General features: G+C 37.6%; 1 protein-coding gene across 2 annotated transcripts in view; it reads left to right on the top strand.

The window, feature by feature from the left end:
* Positions 1-2,660: 2,660 nt before the first annotated feature.
* PNLIPRP3 (pancreatic lipase related protein 3) overlaps positions 2,661-18,197 on the top strand; it is a 36,781-nt gene continuing 21,244 nt past the window's right edge. For both annotated transcript variants that reach the window (XM_043926398.1, XM_043926399.1), the window contains exons 1-3: positions 2,661-2,827; positions 12,887-13,047; positions 18,072-18,191. In XM_043926398.1, coding sequence (XP_043782333.1) covers positions 2,755-2,827; positions 12,887-13,047; positions 18,072-18,191 — 354 coding nt within the window. In that variant the 5' untranslated portion in view covers positions 2,661-2,754. The remainder of the gene's footprint in view (positions 2,828-12,886; positions 13,048-18,071; positions 18,192-18,197) is intronic.

Consider the following 18,197-nt stretch of genomic DNA (forward strand, 5'->3'; position numbering starts at 1 on the left):
TGTTAAAGTATAATGAGTCTTTAACTCTCAGCATGATAATCTCTCTAGAGGAAGAATTTCCTTGAATGATATGAGATCAATGAAATCTAAGACTACATGTTTTTCTCAACAAAGACTGACCATATGTCTACTATGATAGAATTATTGCTAGATGCTGGAGCCCAAAGATAAACAAAAACCTGCCTTTGTCCCAGAATGATTTAGTCTGGGGAAGGAGACTAATAGGTAATTGCCTAATAAGTCTGTGATATGCTAAATGCTATAGCAGTTTCATTGAAAAGTTCTGTGAAAACATCGAAGAGAGATTTTTTTTTCATTTAACCATGTTTATTAACCACCTCCAGCACTGTGGTGCTGGAGAAGACTCTTGAGAGTCCCTTGGACAGCAGGGAGATCAAACTAGTCAATCCTAAAGGAAATCAACCCTGAATGTTCATTAGAAGGACTGATGCTAAAGCTGAAGCTCGAATACTTTCTTGGCCACCTGATGTGAAGAGCTGACACATTGGAAAAGCCCCTGATGCTGGGAAAGATTGAAGGTAGGAAGAGAAGGAGCTGATTGAGGATGAGATAGTTGGATGGCATCACTGACTCAGTGGACATGAGTTTGAGCAAACTCTGGGGGAGATAGCGAAGGACAGGGAAGCCTGATGTGCTGCAGTCCATGGGGTCGCAAAGAGTTGGACACAACTTAGTGACTGAACAACAATATTAATTACCTGTTCATGTAGACATGAATAAGATGCAGTCTTCTGAGAGGTATAGATTATGTTATTCATGCTGATCCCACATGTGTGACTGAAAACATTGGATCTTGAAATGCCACTTGGGAACAATGTCCAGTTATAACTGGTGAAACTTTTAGGGCACACCTTTTTTGTGGTGTAGGGCACACCAACTGACTGAACTTGGTGCTGCTGGGTGGTTTAGGCTCTAATCACTACATGTCTGCACGCCAGGGTGGACTGGCTACTATGAGTTCAAGGAAATATTGCAACCAAAAAAGCACCCGAGACTTGTAACTAGTCTTATTCAAAATCTCTCCTTTGTCTGATTCTTGCACAGTGTTACAAGTTTTATATAAAAAGGCTGAATGCTTCATAAATAATTTAAAATTTTAATGCTATTAGGGTGAGACTGAAAAATTAAGAAACACTAAGAAATACTTTCAGCCATCTTCCATGAACATTTAAAAATTGAGAAACTGACCAAGGCATATCTGTGAGTTGAATTGCTCATCACTTAATGAAGTAGCCAAAAAGACAAATTTGTCTTACATTCAAGTGTATTATGAATCCTGTGTACAATGATGTATACCAAGTGTACAAGGGTATACTTAGCTATATGTGAACATAAACTTGCTCTTAGAACAATTAACATACTTGAAAATGGCAATAATAAAATTTACACAATATAGTACTTACTATATATTAGGTACTATTTGTATAGTAAGTAATTCAGTCATCTAAATGACCGTATTAGGAACCAGGATTGTCCCTGGTTTTTTACAGGCAGAGGAAAGCACAGTGAGCTTACTAGCCCAGGGTCATTGCTAATAAGTGCACAGCCAGAATTTGAACCCAGGTGATCAGGCTCCAATCACCAGGTAAATTCTATGCTATATTGCCACACAGGTAAGACAGCCAAATAAGCCATGTTCATTGTTTAATTCATAGCATATTCTGGCAGGGCCTTGTATTAAGTGGATGTTTTCACTCAGAAATGTGTTAGATAATATTCCATTGTTCCCTTTCTTTATCTATTCATCCATCAGTGAACATTTAAGTTGCTTCCATGTCGTGGCTATTGTAAATAGTGCTTCAGTGAATACTGGAGTGCATGTATCTTTTTGAATTATGTTTTTCTCTGGCATAAAAAAGAATGAAATAATGCCATTTACAGCAACATGAATGGACCTGATTGTCATCCTGAGTAAGTCACACAAAGAAAGACAAAAATTATGTGAAATTGCTTATATGTGGAATCTAAAAAAATTGATGCAAATTAACTTATCTATAAAGCAGAAATAGAGTCACAGATGTCGAAAACAAATTTATGGTTGCCAAGGAGGAAAACTGGGGGTGAGGGATAAGTTGCAAGATTGGGGCTAACATAAATACACTACTACATATAAAATATGTAACTAATGAGAACCTACTGTGTTACATAGGGACCACTTCTCGATACTCTGTAATGACCTGTGTGGGAAAAGAATCTAAAAAAGAATGAATGTAAATGTTTGTGTAACCAATTCACTTTGCTGCACAGCAGAAACTAACAACATTGTAAATTAACAACTGAAATTTAAAAATTAATAAAAACTTAAACAAAAATTAAAATAAAGAAATGTGTTAGGGAAAAATACATAAAATGTATAATCCTAGTTTGGAAAATTTTTTCTTTTTTTAATGTTTCTTAACTATAATACCATCCCAAAGTACTAAAATATCTTTCAAGAATGACTCAGTTTATGCCTAACCAAAATATTGCTAATGATGAAACAGCAACACCTCAGAAGTTTTAATTACCCATCACATAACACAAGGCACACCCTGCTAATTATCTCTCTTAACGTGAAGTTAGAAGTCCAGACTATGACATATTTACTTTGCAAGGCAGAAGAATTAAAGGTAGTGTGAGTCCCATGCTCTTCTGGACCTAGAACTTATATACTAATTGATACCATTTTGAAGAAAACTGCTTGATATTTTTATAGTTCAGTGACTTTGCAAGCAAAAAACTTCAAGATTTTACATGATTTTTAAAAAATCAACTCAGATGTTTGGAATTTGGATTGCTGCACTTTTATTCTTTGACAAATCACCAGGTAAGACTCATAATCTATAATTTCTTTGAAACAGAGTATATTGACATCTTAAATGTAATTGACATGGACTTTGAAATATTGGCTCTGTTTATATTTTATTCTTCATAAAGTTATCTAAAGGAAAATGCACCAGTTTCATAATAATGAATCTGACAAGCATATGAAAAGCATCAATTTCCAATAAAATAAAAGTCACTGGACAGTCTTGTACTGGGCCTCCAGCTTCATCATTTAGTAGCTTTATGGCCTTGGACAAATAATTTATCCATTGAAGTTTCAGTTTCTTCAGTTCTAAGATGAGTATGTAGCAGTAAATAAAGACATACATATTTCCATTTTTATTACCTGATTCACAGTAGATGCTCAATAAATGTTTGAATGAATGAATGATTAATGCTGACTGGAAACTCCACATTGATTTTTTCCATTTGTGTCATGATCTTACACCTTATCTCAGTATTTATTAACTTCTGAACTTTATATTGTAAACTCCTTATGTATTAACATTACCTATGTAGTAGTTATTGGTTTCTTTTGTTCTTACCACCCTGCTTCAACATTGTGCATGTAAGCACAATAAAAGTTAGTTGATGCATTTTAACCAAAATAGAATCAAGGGATTTCAGTGTGTTTTAGTCCCTGCTGTCCAGCTCTCCCTATGGAATAAAAATAAAGGGATGGAGCCCTTGTTAGTTTTAGTATATGCCAGGAACTATGCTCTATTTTCCATGATTTTCCTACCCCAGGACAGTTCCAGTTGAATGCTGAAAGCAGATTAATGAGTTCCAGAGCAGAATTAACTGAGTCAGGTATGCCCTGGTCTATTTTCTTGTATTGTCACATCTCTTCTCAGTGGTATCACCTCCTCCTAGAGTTCAGAGGCCTTCTTGCTATCTCTACTCCCAGCCCACCCCTCAAAATCCTCTCTGAACAAGGATATGAATACATTTTTCTTTTAAATCAACAAATACAGTCGCCTGCTATGTGCCAAGTACTGTGTTAAGCTCTGGAGACCCAGTTGTGATTGGTAAGTTCCATATCCATCAGAAATACGTGTTTTTCAAATATTTGCTTTCCAATAGGCAGTGACTTCTGTTTAGAATCTCACTGAATTAAGCACAAAGTATAAAATGGCAAGTACCAGAAGACTGAAAACAAATAGACTCTATTAAAAATTGAATAGGTGTGATATAGTTTACAAAACAAATGTGATATGGACTCAGTTTTTAAATTATGGCAGCTAAGATATGAATGTGTAATAGAAATATATATAACCTAAATTTTATATAACTATTTTTAAAAAGGCATTTGATCTGGCAGCTAACTGTCTCCTCAGTCCCCTCCTTACCCAGTTTTAATGTGATCAGTCATGCTTTTTCCTTGGTGTGCACACTGGACTTCTCTGCTGCTCTTGATTCACTTGGTCAACCATGACCCTGATTAAATCTGACACTTTGCAATATTGTGACTGCACTTGTATAGCTGAATGTGCCTGGAGAAAAACACATACCAGGCTGACTGTCTCACTGTGAAATCATGGTTGTTACACTAAAGTGGAGCATGAATCTGCCAAGCCATCATATTCGGCTTCCCTGGTTGTTTCATTTTCCCAGGCTCCTGGGTTACTTCATTCTTCTCCCTTCTTCTCCCCTCTACTCAAACCTCCAGTGCCTTCCTGTCCACTAACACTCTTGGCCGATGGGCTCGTTTCCTATTTCGAAAAGAAAATAGAAATAAAAAGAAGAGTCCCTTCATAAATCCCCAGTACCACACTTATCCAGTTACCTGTATTTCTATGGTAAAACTTATATGTTCACATTAAGTGGAATAAAGAAAAAAAAATATATATATGGCTTTAGACCCATTTTTTTCTACCGAGTTTGCTGAAAACTAAAAAAAGGAAACAATAAAAACCCCACTTTTTTCCTCAAAGACTTTTAGATTTTGAATTTTCAGACTAAGGTGTCGTGGACCTGCCTCTCCCCACACCCCCCATCCTATTTCTTCAGTTCCATTCAGGGCAGCCTCCTCGTAATTCTTCATCATACCAGATGTGCTTGTACTTCTTCTTCCCTCTGCCTGGAATGCCTCCCAGGAAATCCATAAAGTTTACTCCTCATCCCCTCCAGGTATGGATTCAAATGCCACTCTTCTTCGCTAGGTCTTCCCTGGCCACTCTATTTGAATTGTAACCCCTCCTGACAGAAACACGCTTGCACCTTCACCCCTGTCGTGTTTTGTGTTTCTCCCAGCACTTGCCACACTTAAACATATACCATATTTTATGTATTCTTATCCATTGCCTGCCTTCTACCCCCAACTAGATTACATACTCCATGGGTGCCTGAACTACTTTTTCCACTGCTGAGTCCTCAGTGCTGAGAACCACCCCTGGCATATAATAGGCACTCAGATAAATACTTCTTGAATAAATTAATGAGTCTATTTTCTAGCTTTTCTATGTCATTGAAAAAGGCTGTACACAGTACCATAAAGAAAAGACTCATTTAGAAAGTGGAAATTAGGGAATCTGCTCTCATCTCTTTATGGCAAATAGATGGGGAAACAATGCAGTGACAGACTTTATTTCTTGGGCTCCAAAATCACTGCAGATGGTGACTGCAGCCATGAAATTAAAAGACGCTTGCTCCTTGGATTGAAAGCTATGACCAACCTAGACAGCATATTAAAAAGCATAGAGATCTTTGCTGACAAAGATCTGTCTAGTCAAAGTTACGGTTTTTCCAGTAGTCATGTATGCATGTGAGAGTTGGACCATAAAGAAAGCTGAGCACCAAAGAATTGATGCTTTTGAACTATGATGCTGGAAAAGACTCATGAGTCCTTTGGACTGCAAGGAGATCAAACTAGCCAATCCTAAAGGAGATCAGTCCTGAATATTCATTAGAAGGACTGATACTGAAGCTGAAACTCCCATACTTTGGCTACCTGATGCGAAGAACTGACCCATTGGAAAAGACCCTGATGCTGGGAAAGATTGAAGGCAGAAGTAGAAGGGGATGACAGAGGCTGAGATCGTTGGATGGCATCACCGACTCCATGGACATGAGTTTGAGCATGCTCCAGGAGTTGGTGATGGACAGGGAAGCCTGGTGTAGTGCAGTCCATGGTTTCACAAAGAGTCGGACCTGAATGACCAACCAAACTGACTGAACAGAGGTGGCTCAGCAGGTAAAGAATCTGCCTGCAATGCAGGAGACAAAGGAGACATAAGTTCCATCCCTTGGGTGGGGATGATTCCCTGGAGGAGGAAATGGCAACCCACTCCCGTATTCTTGTCTCAGAAATCCCATGGACAGAGGAGCCTGGTGGGCTACAATCCATGGGGTTGCAAAGAGTCAGACATGACTTAGCAACTGAATGCACATGCCAATTTATGATTTCTTAGCCAATTAAAGCTAGTTTCATATAATGTGCTATATTTCAGATGCTCCTGTAAAGAACTTTTAGATCAAAGAGGAAACAAAACATTTCAGTTGAAAAATACAGCAAAATATGACTCAATAATAGAAGAAACTATAAAAGAACAATTAACATTGAAAGAAAATTTTAATTAATAAAAATAGAGGTTAATGCATTAGAAAAACAGGAAGAAAACAATATAATTGATAAATGTAAGTGGTGGTTGCTACATAAACGTGAAAAAAAAAATGAAGCCATGATGGCAGTTTTAAATAAACAAAGGGAAATAACCATGGATGTGAAAGACATTTAAATGATTACATTTTGTATAAATTTATGCTAAGAAAACTGAAACTCTGTATCAAAGTAAATCCCAGATAAATGAACATTTAAAAGTAAAAGAGTAAAACAAAAATATTATGAAAACAGAGTGAAATCATTAATGATCTTAGAGTGCAGATGGTTTTTCTAAACAAGAAAAAACTCCAAAGCCATAAAGGAAAAGATGGATTATGTTGTTGAATAAAATGCAAACTTCTATATGACAAAAAGTAAAATCTATTAAACAAAAATATATAACAACTAGAATGTCTTTGCTAAATATCTGAGAAAGGGTGTAAATATTTTTAACTGTTCAAAGAGTTTTTAAACATAAATAAAGAAAAATAACCTTTTAGGAAAATGTGCATACAGCATGAAAATCTCACCCATTAGACAATGTGCAAATGCCAGAAATGCACAAAAAGATGTTCAAGTGTATAGGTAGTTAAAAAATGCAAACTAAAATGGCAAAAGTTGGTGCATATGGGAATTTAATGTGCATACCCTTCTGCGGTAGATTTTATTGTTCCCCCTTATTTACCCCGCCGCCGCCCCCAAAGGGTTCCACAGAGCCGCCTTTGTCCACAGGACACCGTACAGCAGAGAATAGTGCCAAGTCTGAAGGCCTGCTTAAAATCTGCCTGGTTCGGCTGTTACGTCCATTTCCTTGGCCCCAAGAGTGCTGAACAGGGTCTGTTCCTTAAGCTTGGATCCTGGAATAAAGAAGACTGATAGCTCAGAGCCACATCCAACCTAAAACCGTTGCAGTCAAAATACAACATGAATAAGAAATGAACTTAATTTTTTTTTTTTTTTTTTAAGCCGCCGCCGCCATGCTGCCCGGCCAGCGCGCGCACAGCGGGCGGGGCTGAACTTAATTTTTATAAGCCAGTGAGACTTGGAAATCATGTGTTACCACAGTGCAACCTAGAAAAAACTAATTGACGACATACCTCCCAGTTCTGTTTAGTGATAGATTGACCTGCATTGTGGTTCATTTTTGCTTATGAAACATTGAACAAGGTGATCACCTTTTCTAAGTCTTCCTTTCATCACACATGACACATAGGGCTTAATCTGTTTTTGCTTTTTTAATTATCATTATTATAAGACAAAAAAGCCAATGTGGACATAATTTGGTGGAAAAATACTTTTTAGTTTTGTGGCTTTTTTCTTACTACAAAGGTAATTTATATTCATTATTGAAAATTTGAGACCATAAATGAATAATATGTTGGAAAAAAACAAAAACAATGCTAACACCATTGTTAATATTTTGGTGAATTTCCTTTGAATTTTATCTTTTCCCTCATACATTTTAAATGAAACTGTATATTCCAAGTAGTTTGCTTATCTGTCTTTTCCCACCAACACTATCATTCTCACTTTCTTTAAGTGTTTCATTACAAATTCTCTGTAAACATTTAAATGGCTAGATAATATCTTTAATTCTATAATTTTAGAACTATATCCTTTGGTATTTAGGCTATTTAAATTACTGGCCCAATTTCAAGTTACTAATTTTATACCAAATGTGTATTTTTAAACAGCTATTAATCTTTCCATTTTTTTCCTAAATAGTTTTAATAGCTTATGATGTTGATAAGCTATTGTGTGTTAGTCGCTCAGTCTTATCTGACTCTTTGCGACCCCATGGACTGTAGCCCGCCAGGCTCCTCTGTCCATGAAATTCTCCAGGCAAGAATACTGGAGTGGTTGCCAGTTAAATCACATCTAATTTCTTAACCACATCTAATTTCTTCTACTTTAATGCCCTTTCTGTTGCCCTATGGGAAAAGGGCTTGATGACCAATACCCCTGATAAGTTACAAACATAGAAAACATGCAGTATTTACAATCTTCATTTTTAAACCCAAACTCTCTTTCCTTGACTGAATAATGTAGTTGAGAACTTAGAGTGTTGCAGTGGTGGGTGTGGGGGCGTGGGGCATGGAATGGAAAAACTAAGGCAGTTGGACTTTCTATGAAAAATAGATGGTTGTATTAGAAAGCTATTATCCAAATTGAAATCATTGGTTCAAATTGGAACTGAATGTATATGTGCTTCAAGAGGAAAAACAGAATGGATTCCAGGCAGGAGAAATACTGATGAGACGCGGCACTGTTCTAGGGATATATTGAAGAAGGCACATTTTCACACTTCCAACAGGAGGAAACAAAGTCAGCCAGAGAATCCTGGAAAACAGAAATGGCACACAAAAAGCATGATCTGAATGTGGAGTCAGATCAAGTGACACTGACCTGGAGGAATTTGTGTATTGTGGGAAATAAGAGTTCATTTGAATATTCTCCTTTGAAGGGAAGGGGTATGTGAACAATGGAAGTGCCGAGAAGGAAATAGCATGCTGGCTGGCTCTGAAGGGAAGAAATATTTATCGGGTCATAGTAATATAAATTTGGTTTATTGATTTTCAATTTTTTTAGTCAGTGTACAGATAAGACAGGGGCGATTTAATTATCGTCATAGAACAAGGACTGAATATTATCAGTCTTGACAGTATGAATGTAAAATTGCAGCAGACAGATATCAGAGATGGAAGACAGGCAGAGATGCAGTATCTCTTCAAACTTTGTCTTGCAAAGGCATGGAGACCTGGGTTCGATCCCAGGGTTGGGAAGATCCCCTGGAGAAGGGAAAGACGACCCACCCCAGTATTCTGGCCTGGAGAATTTCATGTACTGTACAGTTCATGGGATTGCAAAGAGTCGGACATGACTCTCGGACATTCACTTCGCACAAACACCCATCCAGGAGCAGCAACAGTAGTTTAGGTTTCCCTAATACTCCCAGAACCAGGCGCAGGCTGCCCGCTCAAAGAGGCCAGCCCCAGCCAGCTAGCACCCCTTTCTCAGAGGCCTGAATACCAGCACCAACCCTGCCACCTCTTCTGTTTCTCTCACCAGCCCTTCTGCTTGCAGCCGCTCCCTGTAGGTTGTTCCTCCTTTCCTCTTCAGGTCTCCAAAACCTGATTAGTAACAATGTATTGTATTAAACTCTCACAGTTAAAGTAACTAGAGTGGTTTCTGTTTCTTGCCCTGGATGATCCAGGAAATAGGTAGATTAATGAAATCCTCATTTATTATTGCAGCAAGTTAATAGATCATGTGTGACTGACGTTGATAAATCAAAACCTAGTAGTGTAAACACATTATTTAGAGATATGGAGGTAACCATAAGAACTGCAGACATGTGTTTTAAGTTGTTGCCTCTGGGGAGAGGGTTGGGTGTATGGGTGGGTAGGTGAAAGATCAGAACATATTTTTAGCATACACACACTTCTTTGATTAAAAATGTTTTAATTTCCTTTCATCTATATTTATATTTAATATAAATGTAATTATATTTATATTAAATATAAATTAATAAATATACAATAAATATTATAATATATTTAATAATGTATAATAAAATATATTAATTAATAAATATATCTCATATATATTTACTATGGAATCTTATTCTTAGGGAATGAAGCAAAGCAAAATTTCCTAAAACTACGAAGTTAAAAAATAGTGGACTTGAAAATCGAGATTTATTTAATATATTTTGGTAAGGGATGAAAGAAAATCCTCAAATTCAAGTCTTCAAATAGCTCTAACCAATATTAATAAATAATCATAAGTTGAATAAATTATCAATTTTTGAATTGAATAACAGTAATTGAATAAATCATAATTATAAATTAAGATCATAATTGAATAAGTTAAACTATCACTCTGAAAAACAGTATGAAATTAAGTGTTTAAAGCATTTATTTATACAAAACAAAAAAAACAGTTGACCCGTTTATCCCAGGCCCACAACCTCCTGCCTCTGGCAACCCCCGGTCTGTTCTCTGTGTTTATGAGCTTGATATATCATCATTATCTGATTTGTTTCATTTAGCACAATACCCTTGAGGTCCATTCATGTTGTTGCAAATTGCAAGATTTCATTTTTTAATGGCTGAATAATGTTCAAATGTATAAATGTATGTTCTACAGTTTCTATTCACCAGCTGATGGAAACTTAGATGGCTTCTCTCCTTTTGCTATTATAAATAATATTAAAATGAACATGGGTGTGCATGTGTCTTCTGAGGTTCGTGTTCTTATTTTCTTCAGATAAATACCCGGAAGTGAAGTTGCTGGATCATATGGTAGTTTTATTTATTTATTTGAGGAGTCTCCATACTACTCTCCATAATGGCTGTGGTGGTGATTTAGTCGCTTTGTTGTGTCTGATTCTTGCTACCCCATGGACTATAGCCCACCAGGCTCCTCTGTCCATGGGATTTCCCAGGCAAGAATATTGGAGTGGGTTACCATTTCCTTTTCCAGGGGATCTTCCCAACCCAGGGATCAAACCTGTGTCTCCTGAATTGCAGGCAGATTCTTTACTACTGAGCCACCAGGGAAACCTATAATGGCTTTACTCATATATATAATATAAATATATCATATATATAACATCAATGTATAATATTATATAATATATAATATACTCATATATATGTATCATATATATAGTATCAATATAAATGGCTATACTCATTTATATTCCCACCAACAGTGCATAAAGGTTGCCTTTTCTCCACATGATGCCAACACTGGTTATTTTTTTTATAACAGCCATTCTAACAGGTCTGAGGTGATATTTCATTGAGGTTTTGATTTGTATTTCCCTGATGATTAAGCTGTGGGCCTGACATATATGGCCTTTATTGTGTTGAGGTATGGGCTTCCCAGGTGTCACCAGTGGTAAAGAACCTACCTGTCAAAGCAGGAGATGTAAGAGACGCAGGACATGTATGATCTTTTTCATGTATTGTTGAATTCTGTTTGCTAAAATTTTGTTGAGAATTTTTGCGTTGATGTCAATCAGAAATAGTAGCCCCTAAGTTTCTTTTCTTGTGGCATTCTTGTCTGATTTTGGTATTCTGGGTATTACTGGCCTTGTAAAATGAATTGGAAGAGTTCTCTTCTCTGCTATTTTTTGGATGAGTTTGACAAAGACTGCTATTACTTCCTCTTTGAATGTGTGATAGAATTCACCAGTGGAGTCATCTTGTCCTTTTGTTTACTGGGAGCTTTTTGACCACTGATTCAATCTCCTTAGTAACTGATCTGTTCAGATATTCTATTTTATCATGATTCGGTCTTTGTAGGTTTGTGTTCCTAGAAATTTATCCATTTCTTCCAGGTTGTCCAATTTGTTAGCATATAATTGTTCATAGTAGTTTCTTATGATCCTCTATATTTCAACAGTGTCAGTACTGGCTTCTCTTTCTGTTCTGATTTATGTTTTTGAGTCCTCTCTTTCTTTCTTGGTGAGTCTGGCTGAAGGCTGGTCAATTTTACCTTTTTAAAGAACCAGCTTTTAGTTTTTGTGTTCATCTATGAAACACATGAGAATGTAAGGTCATAGTGAAAAATGAATTAGAGTCAATGAATGAAAGAAATGATCAAGACCTAGTTTTCCCCAAACCTCTCATTTTAAAGATGAGTAAAGTGAGCTCCAGAAAGAAGAAACAGTTAAAACTGAATGAAACTTTGCCCTCATTTATACTCTCTGAAGGGATTCCTAAGTGGTGCTAGTGGTAAATAATCCACCTGCCAATGCAGATAAGAGCCACAGGTTTGATTCCTGGGTGGGGAAGATCCCCTGGAGGAGGGCATGGCATCCCACTCCAGTATTCTTGCCTGGAGAATCCCATGGACAGAGAAGCCTGACTGACTACAGTCTGTATGGTCTCAAACAATCAGACACAACTGAAGCAACTTAGCCCGTAGGCATACACTCTGAAACATTTTTCAGACTGTGTGCTGTGTGCCAGGCATGGTACTAGGCTCTGGAGACACAAAGATACCTTTCACCAAGAGTTATAAGTCTTATAAGAAAAAGAAGACCCTCAGGGAAGACACAGTATCCAATCTTATGTCTCTGGCCCATTTTAACGAGGACTATCCTGTGTAATGGTTCATTTAATCTTCATAACCAGGCTGTAAGGTAAGTGGAATTGTCTCCATTTTACAGAGAAGGAAACTGAGACTAAAAAAGGTAACATAATTATCCAAAGTCAGGGATGTGTCGTGTCAGATCTCCTACACTCTCATCTGCGGTGCTGAAGTCCACATGGTCATGGCCGTGAGATGGAGAAGGGGTGGGAGGGGAGGCGGAAGGGAGAGCATTTTTTGGAAAAGACTCTCCCTGAGTCACACTTGTTTAAAGACTAATTTCAATAAACCCTCTTAGTGTGAAACACAGCCGTTCTCTGGGCCTGGTTCCTATAATACTAACACTCTATCTTTTAGCTGCAGGGGAAGAAGTTTGCTATGAAAGGGTGGGATGCTTTAAAGATGGTCTGCCATGGACTGGGACCTTCTCAAGACAGTTTGCAGGGTTACCCTGGTCTCCAGAAAAGATAAACACTCGTTTTCTGCTCTACACTAGACAGAATCCCAAAGTCCATCAGGTAAGTTAACTCGCTGCCTTCACACACGTATTATTCTAAAATAGAAGATGTTACTCCAAGCACAGAAACCATAGATAATGTATTCTGGTAGAAACTCTTGAGTTAAAGGGAAACATTTCTTTTTAGTGTTGTGAGCCACATATTTCTCTCATTATTTGCCCTGTTATTTAAAAACAAAGATTGCTCTGAATACGTTTTTCATATGGGATAAATTTGATATTTCGTTCAGTTAATATATTAATTGAGAACCTTCCACATTGTAAGACTAAAGAAGCAACAATACCTATTATGTACTAAATTGAATAAACAAGACAGTGCCTTAAATTTACTGCACTAGGAGAAATGAGATATGTAACCTAATAGCTTTGTTGCAGCATGATTTTGGTCTGTGATGTAAGGTAACAGATCAAAGACTTTGGGAACAGAGAGAGGAAGGGATTACCTTCCCCTTGGGAGTGGGGATGGGAAACAGGAAGGACTTTTAGGAGGGTTTGAGGTGTGTCCTGAAGGAAGGGCAGGGTTTTCAAATGCAAAGACAGGGAAATGGTGTGAATGCACACACACACACAGAGGAGAGAGACAAGAGGGAGTGTTTGATAAATGATACACTGTTGGGTTAGACAAGGCAGAGAGGAAGTCTTCAAATGTGGAGTGAGTTAGAAACACAGTTTTAGAAACAATTTGTATAATTCCTTCCTGGGGAGATGGGCTATTACCCTGGGAGCCATGAGGACCCATTGTGAGTTTTTAGGAGGCTCTAGGACCTTTATTCTAGCTGCAGTGTACTTTCTGGCTTGGAGCTGGGAGAGCAGGGGTTGGGGGGTGGGGAGAGGGAGGCACTGCCAGCCGGTTTAGTCCTCTGCTGTCTAGTCACTAGCCACATGTGGCTCTTGAAATAAAGCTAAAAATTCAGTTCTTCAGCTACGCCAACCACATTTCAAGTGCTCAAGAGCTACACATGACCAGTGGCTACTGTGTTGAACGGCACAAATATAGGACATTTCCATCATCACAGAGAGTTCTATTTGACAGCACTGAATAAAGCTCTAGTGCGATTTGGATCAGACACGGGAGCTAACCAGAGCCAGAGTAATGAGAGTGAGTACTTTAACAAAAAACTGACGTGTTGAACATGTCCTGAGATTTCACATATGCATGATAGGAAGAAAAATGACCCTCTTATCTGAAAAATTTAGGGCAAAAGAAAAAGTTCAATTTTTGACAAGTGAAGTTGGTTTAGACTATTGGAGATGTTAGTCGTACAACTTGGCAGGCGGTCTGGAGCTGCAGAAACACATTCAAAATCTTTTACGCAGAAGTGAGAGTTGAAACTCAGAGTGCATGAGATCTCAGGGGAGAGAATAAAGCATGATACGAGACCCAGGTGGAGCATCTGCATTTAGGGGGCAGGTGGGAAAGGAGCCAGGGAAGGAGCAAAAGTCATCTCCAGTCTTTACCTGCTTCTATAACCTTGAGGCTTGCTTTCCACCAGACCCGTCACATGCAGGGCAGGTCTCACCAGCCAAGACAGCCTTCTTCTAGGCCTTCACACCCTGCAAACATAGCTATCTACTTACCAGACTCACACATACATATGTACACATAACTCTTTACTGAAATATACCATCTGCTCTATAGATTACGGCTCTGGTGAGAACAAAGAAGAAAAGACAAGACTTTAATTTGAGTACAGAGAAACTTATAAAGAAAATTTCTTCAAAAGTTTGATTTCTATAACTGTCAAAAAGGAAAGAGAAAAGTATTACCCAGCTGTAGAAAGGAAATGAAATTCTAATAGATGGTACAATATCTTGCAAGTGTTTTGCTAAATTGAATATGCCAGACACAAAAGGACAAACATATGATTCCAGTTATATAACATACCAAGAATAGTCAAATTCAGAGAGACAGAAAGTAGAATATCAATAGTCACTAGGGGTTGGGGGAGGCGGTGATGGGAGTTAACTGTTTAATGGGTACAGAGTTTCAGTCTGAGATGATGAAAAAGTTCTGGAATGGTGGTATTGCTTGCATAACAATGTGAATGACAGTGCAAGTGAATTTTACTCTTAATGATGGATGAAACAGTAATTTTATGTTATGTGTATGTTACCACGTTTTTAAAAAAGGTAATACAAATGTTTGGGGGCACCTCTATCCATTTGGGACTTTCAGGGTGAATTTTTCTGCTCAGGACTAACTGTATCCCCTGATGTTGACCCTCAGCCCTCGTAGGACTTGCTGATCCGTTATCCTTCTGGACAGAGACATGCACTAGAACTTTGTAGAGCATAGGCAGTAAAACAGAAGGTGATGAAGACCAGTCTTCAGGCAAGGCTGAGCCCAATGGGCAGTGGAGAGAACATCAGAAAACCGACTACTTTCCTAAAAAAAGGGCCGTAAAAACAGTGCTTTCCACATCTTTCCCACTCCCTTCCATTTGGAAAGAATCATGTGTGACAACACAGATCTGTACCCGAATTTTGCAATAGATAGACACCTGAGGGTTTGTTGTTAATGTGGTTTTTAATAACAGCTAGGTTGTAGACTGAGTCATGGTGTGATGCTAAAAGCAAGGATCATCACAGGTTTGACTCATGCTATACTGTATACATTTGATTACCTTTGTTTATGAGAAAGAAGTAAATCATGCAGTAGCTTAGCAATTGAGACTTAGCAATTTGGGAATTACCAAATAAGGAACTGGTAATCAAGGCTTAGCAATTGGTGAATTGTCAAGGATCAATTTGTTGATGTAAATGGTCTTCTGAGGCGTAGGTCTCAGCTACCTTCCTGGAAGAATAAAACCAACTTTTTTTCCCATCAATCTGTGACTTCTTTTTTTTTTTCTTTCTTTCTTTTTTTATTTTTTAAATCATGAGAGTATAGTATCCGTGACTTCTTAACCTTAGTGACTCACTGCCATTGCTAGTCGTGATGCATGGTTGTGTAATTACAGTGGTTCCTGTTCCTGCAGCTTTTGTCAAGGCTAGAACATGCCTAACTGGTGACTGTTTTTGCCTCACTTATAGGATGGGTTGATTCCATGTCAGTTAGGCTCCATGACCACTCAAAAATAAGAATGTTAAGAGAAAACACCCCAGCACCCAGCTAGACATCAATACTCTACTCTTATCTCTAGATAACCTGTTCTGTCCTGACACCCTTTTTAGTTTCTGTCCTTGTGGGATCCAAGTTGTCTGCTTTTGATTCCATGATGTTGTTTGGGAATTTCCCATTTCCTAAGTTAGTGTGTCATTTTAAAGTGGTGTGCTAGATTGAATGCACAGTGAACAAAGTTGTTTTGTTGCCTTTTCCTATGTTAATAAATCCTTAATGGCTTTTGTGACAACAAAGAATGCTTGGATACCATAATACTTGTCAGATTGCCATTCTGAGGCTTGTTCGAGGTCCCACTTCTTCCAACTATTCTCATGACAGTGGAAAACTATACGTACTTTTTCTACTAAATGACGTTTCCTAAATAGGTTTTTTTTTTTTTTTTTTTTTGGTGTAGAAACAGGAATACAGTAGGTGTTTAAGGGGCTCCAGCCAGAGTTGGAATGGGCATTGAGTTCTTTTAAATACATAGATATACAAACATCTTTGCACTTGGATTCGATTATTTAACAGAGAAGTGCTTGCTGAAAAGCCCCAATACAATAGATTTTATTATCTACATCACAAATTCTTCAGCTGGTATGCATCCCATCAGGGGAAAGCACTATGATCAGATCACAACTTGAAAGCCCAGTGGTGAAGTGCATGGCTTTAGAGAGAGACCATGTGGGTTTGAATCCTTCTCCAGGATTCATCAGCTGCAGTACTTTGGGACAAGTGACTTCCTTTCTCATTACACCCCTTCCTAACCTGTAAAGTTCGTACCTACATCACAGCATTGAGAAGGCCAAATGAGCTACTCTACACAGTACCCACAGGGCTTCCCTGGTGGCTTAGTGGGTAAAAAGTCTGCCTGCAATGCAAGAGACCTTGGTTCGATCCCTGGGTCAGGAAGATCCCCTGAAGAAGGGAATGGCTCTCCACTCCAGTATTCTTGCCTGGAGGATCCCATGGACAGAGGAGCCTGGTGAGCTTCAGTCCATGGGGTTGGATAGAGTCGGAAATGACTGAGTAACTAACACTTTCACTCTTTCACAGAGTACCTATAATGTAGATAGATACGAGTTTTATCTGTATTATAATTATTGCCATTTGTAAGCCAGCTTGGGATTCTCTTAATTGTTTGTTCACAGTCTTGGAGAAACTTTAGTAGGTCGTATGATTAATCGTATATACCGTTAAACACAGGTAGCTAGTAATCAGCCATTCATTTCAGTTTCATGAGTATCTAAATTTGCTGTTTTTTAGTTTAAGATTACCATTGTCAAACTTGCTATTTGCTGATTTGACCTTTTATTTTTTCTCTACTTAATTGCTTATACTTTTGACTTATACTTTTTCTCTTAATAACAAAATCACTTAAATTAATAGTATTCTAAAGCCTTCAAGAGTTTTGTCATAAAAACCATCTAACAAAGTACAAGAAATACAAAACAATATTTAACACCATCACATAAAATATCTTAAATATGCTGTTGTATTTCATGTGATAAGGATCTAACCTCTACTCCTCATTCATAAAGTGTGGTGGACAATTTTATCTTGTCACCTTTGGAATATGCATCTAAGCCTTGGATAAGGTAATTCTCATGAGTTATGTTGACAACTGAAAAATGCTGTACAAAAGTAAGGCTTACTGAAATTCTAACAAGCATTACCTTGAAACCAAACATTTTGATTTCTTTTCCATATGATAAAATTTGTATGTTGCATTTTGTAATGCATTAATAATTCCTTGGTACTTTTGCAATATGTAGCAGTAACTATTTCTTTGATAAAAATGTATTAAAGATGGTTGTTAAAGTCAAACTTAGAGGAAAACTTTTTAGCAAATTTAGAATATTTCTACTAAATGTTAAATAATTTTCAATTATTTTACCTTAATTTCTTTTCACCTGAAACAGGAAGTCAGTGCAGTTAATTATTTAACTATCCAAGCCTCACACTTCGCAACAGACAAGATCACACGTATCAATATACCTGGATGGAAATCAGACGGCAAATGGCAGCAAGACATGTGCAATGTATGA

The sequence above is a fragment of the Cervus elaphus genome, chromosome 15 (genome assembly GCF_910594005.1).
Source record: "Cervus elaphus chromosome 15, mCerEla1.1, whole genome shotgun sequence".
NCBI classification, from domain to species: Eukaryota; Metazoa; Chordata; class Mammalia; order Artiodactyla; family Cervidae; genus Cervus; species Cervus elaphus.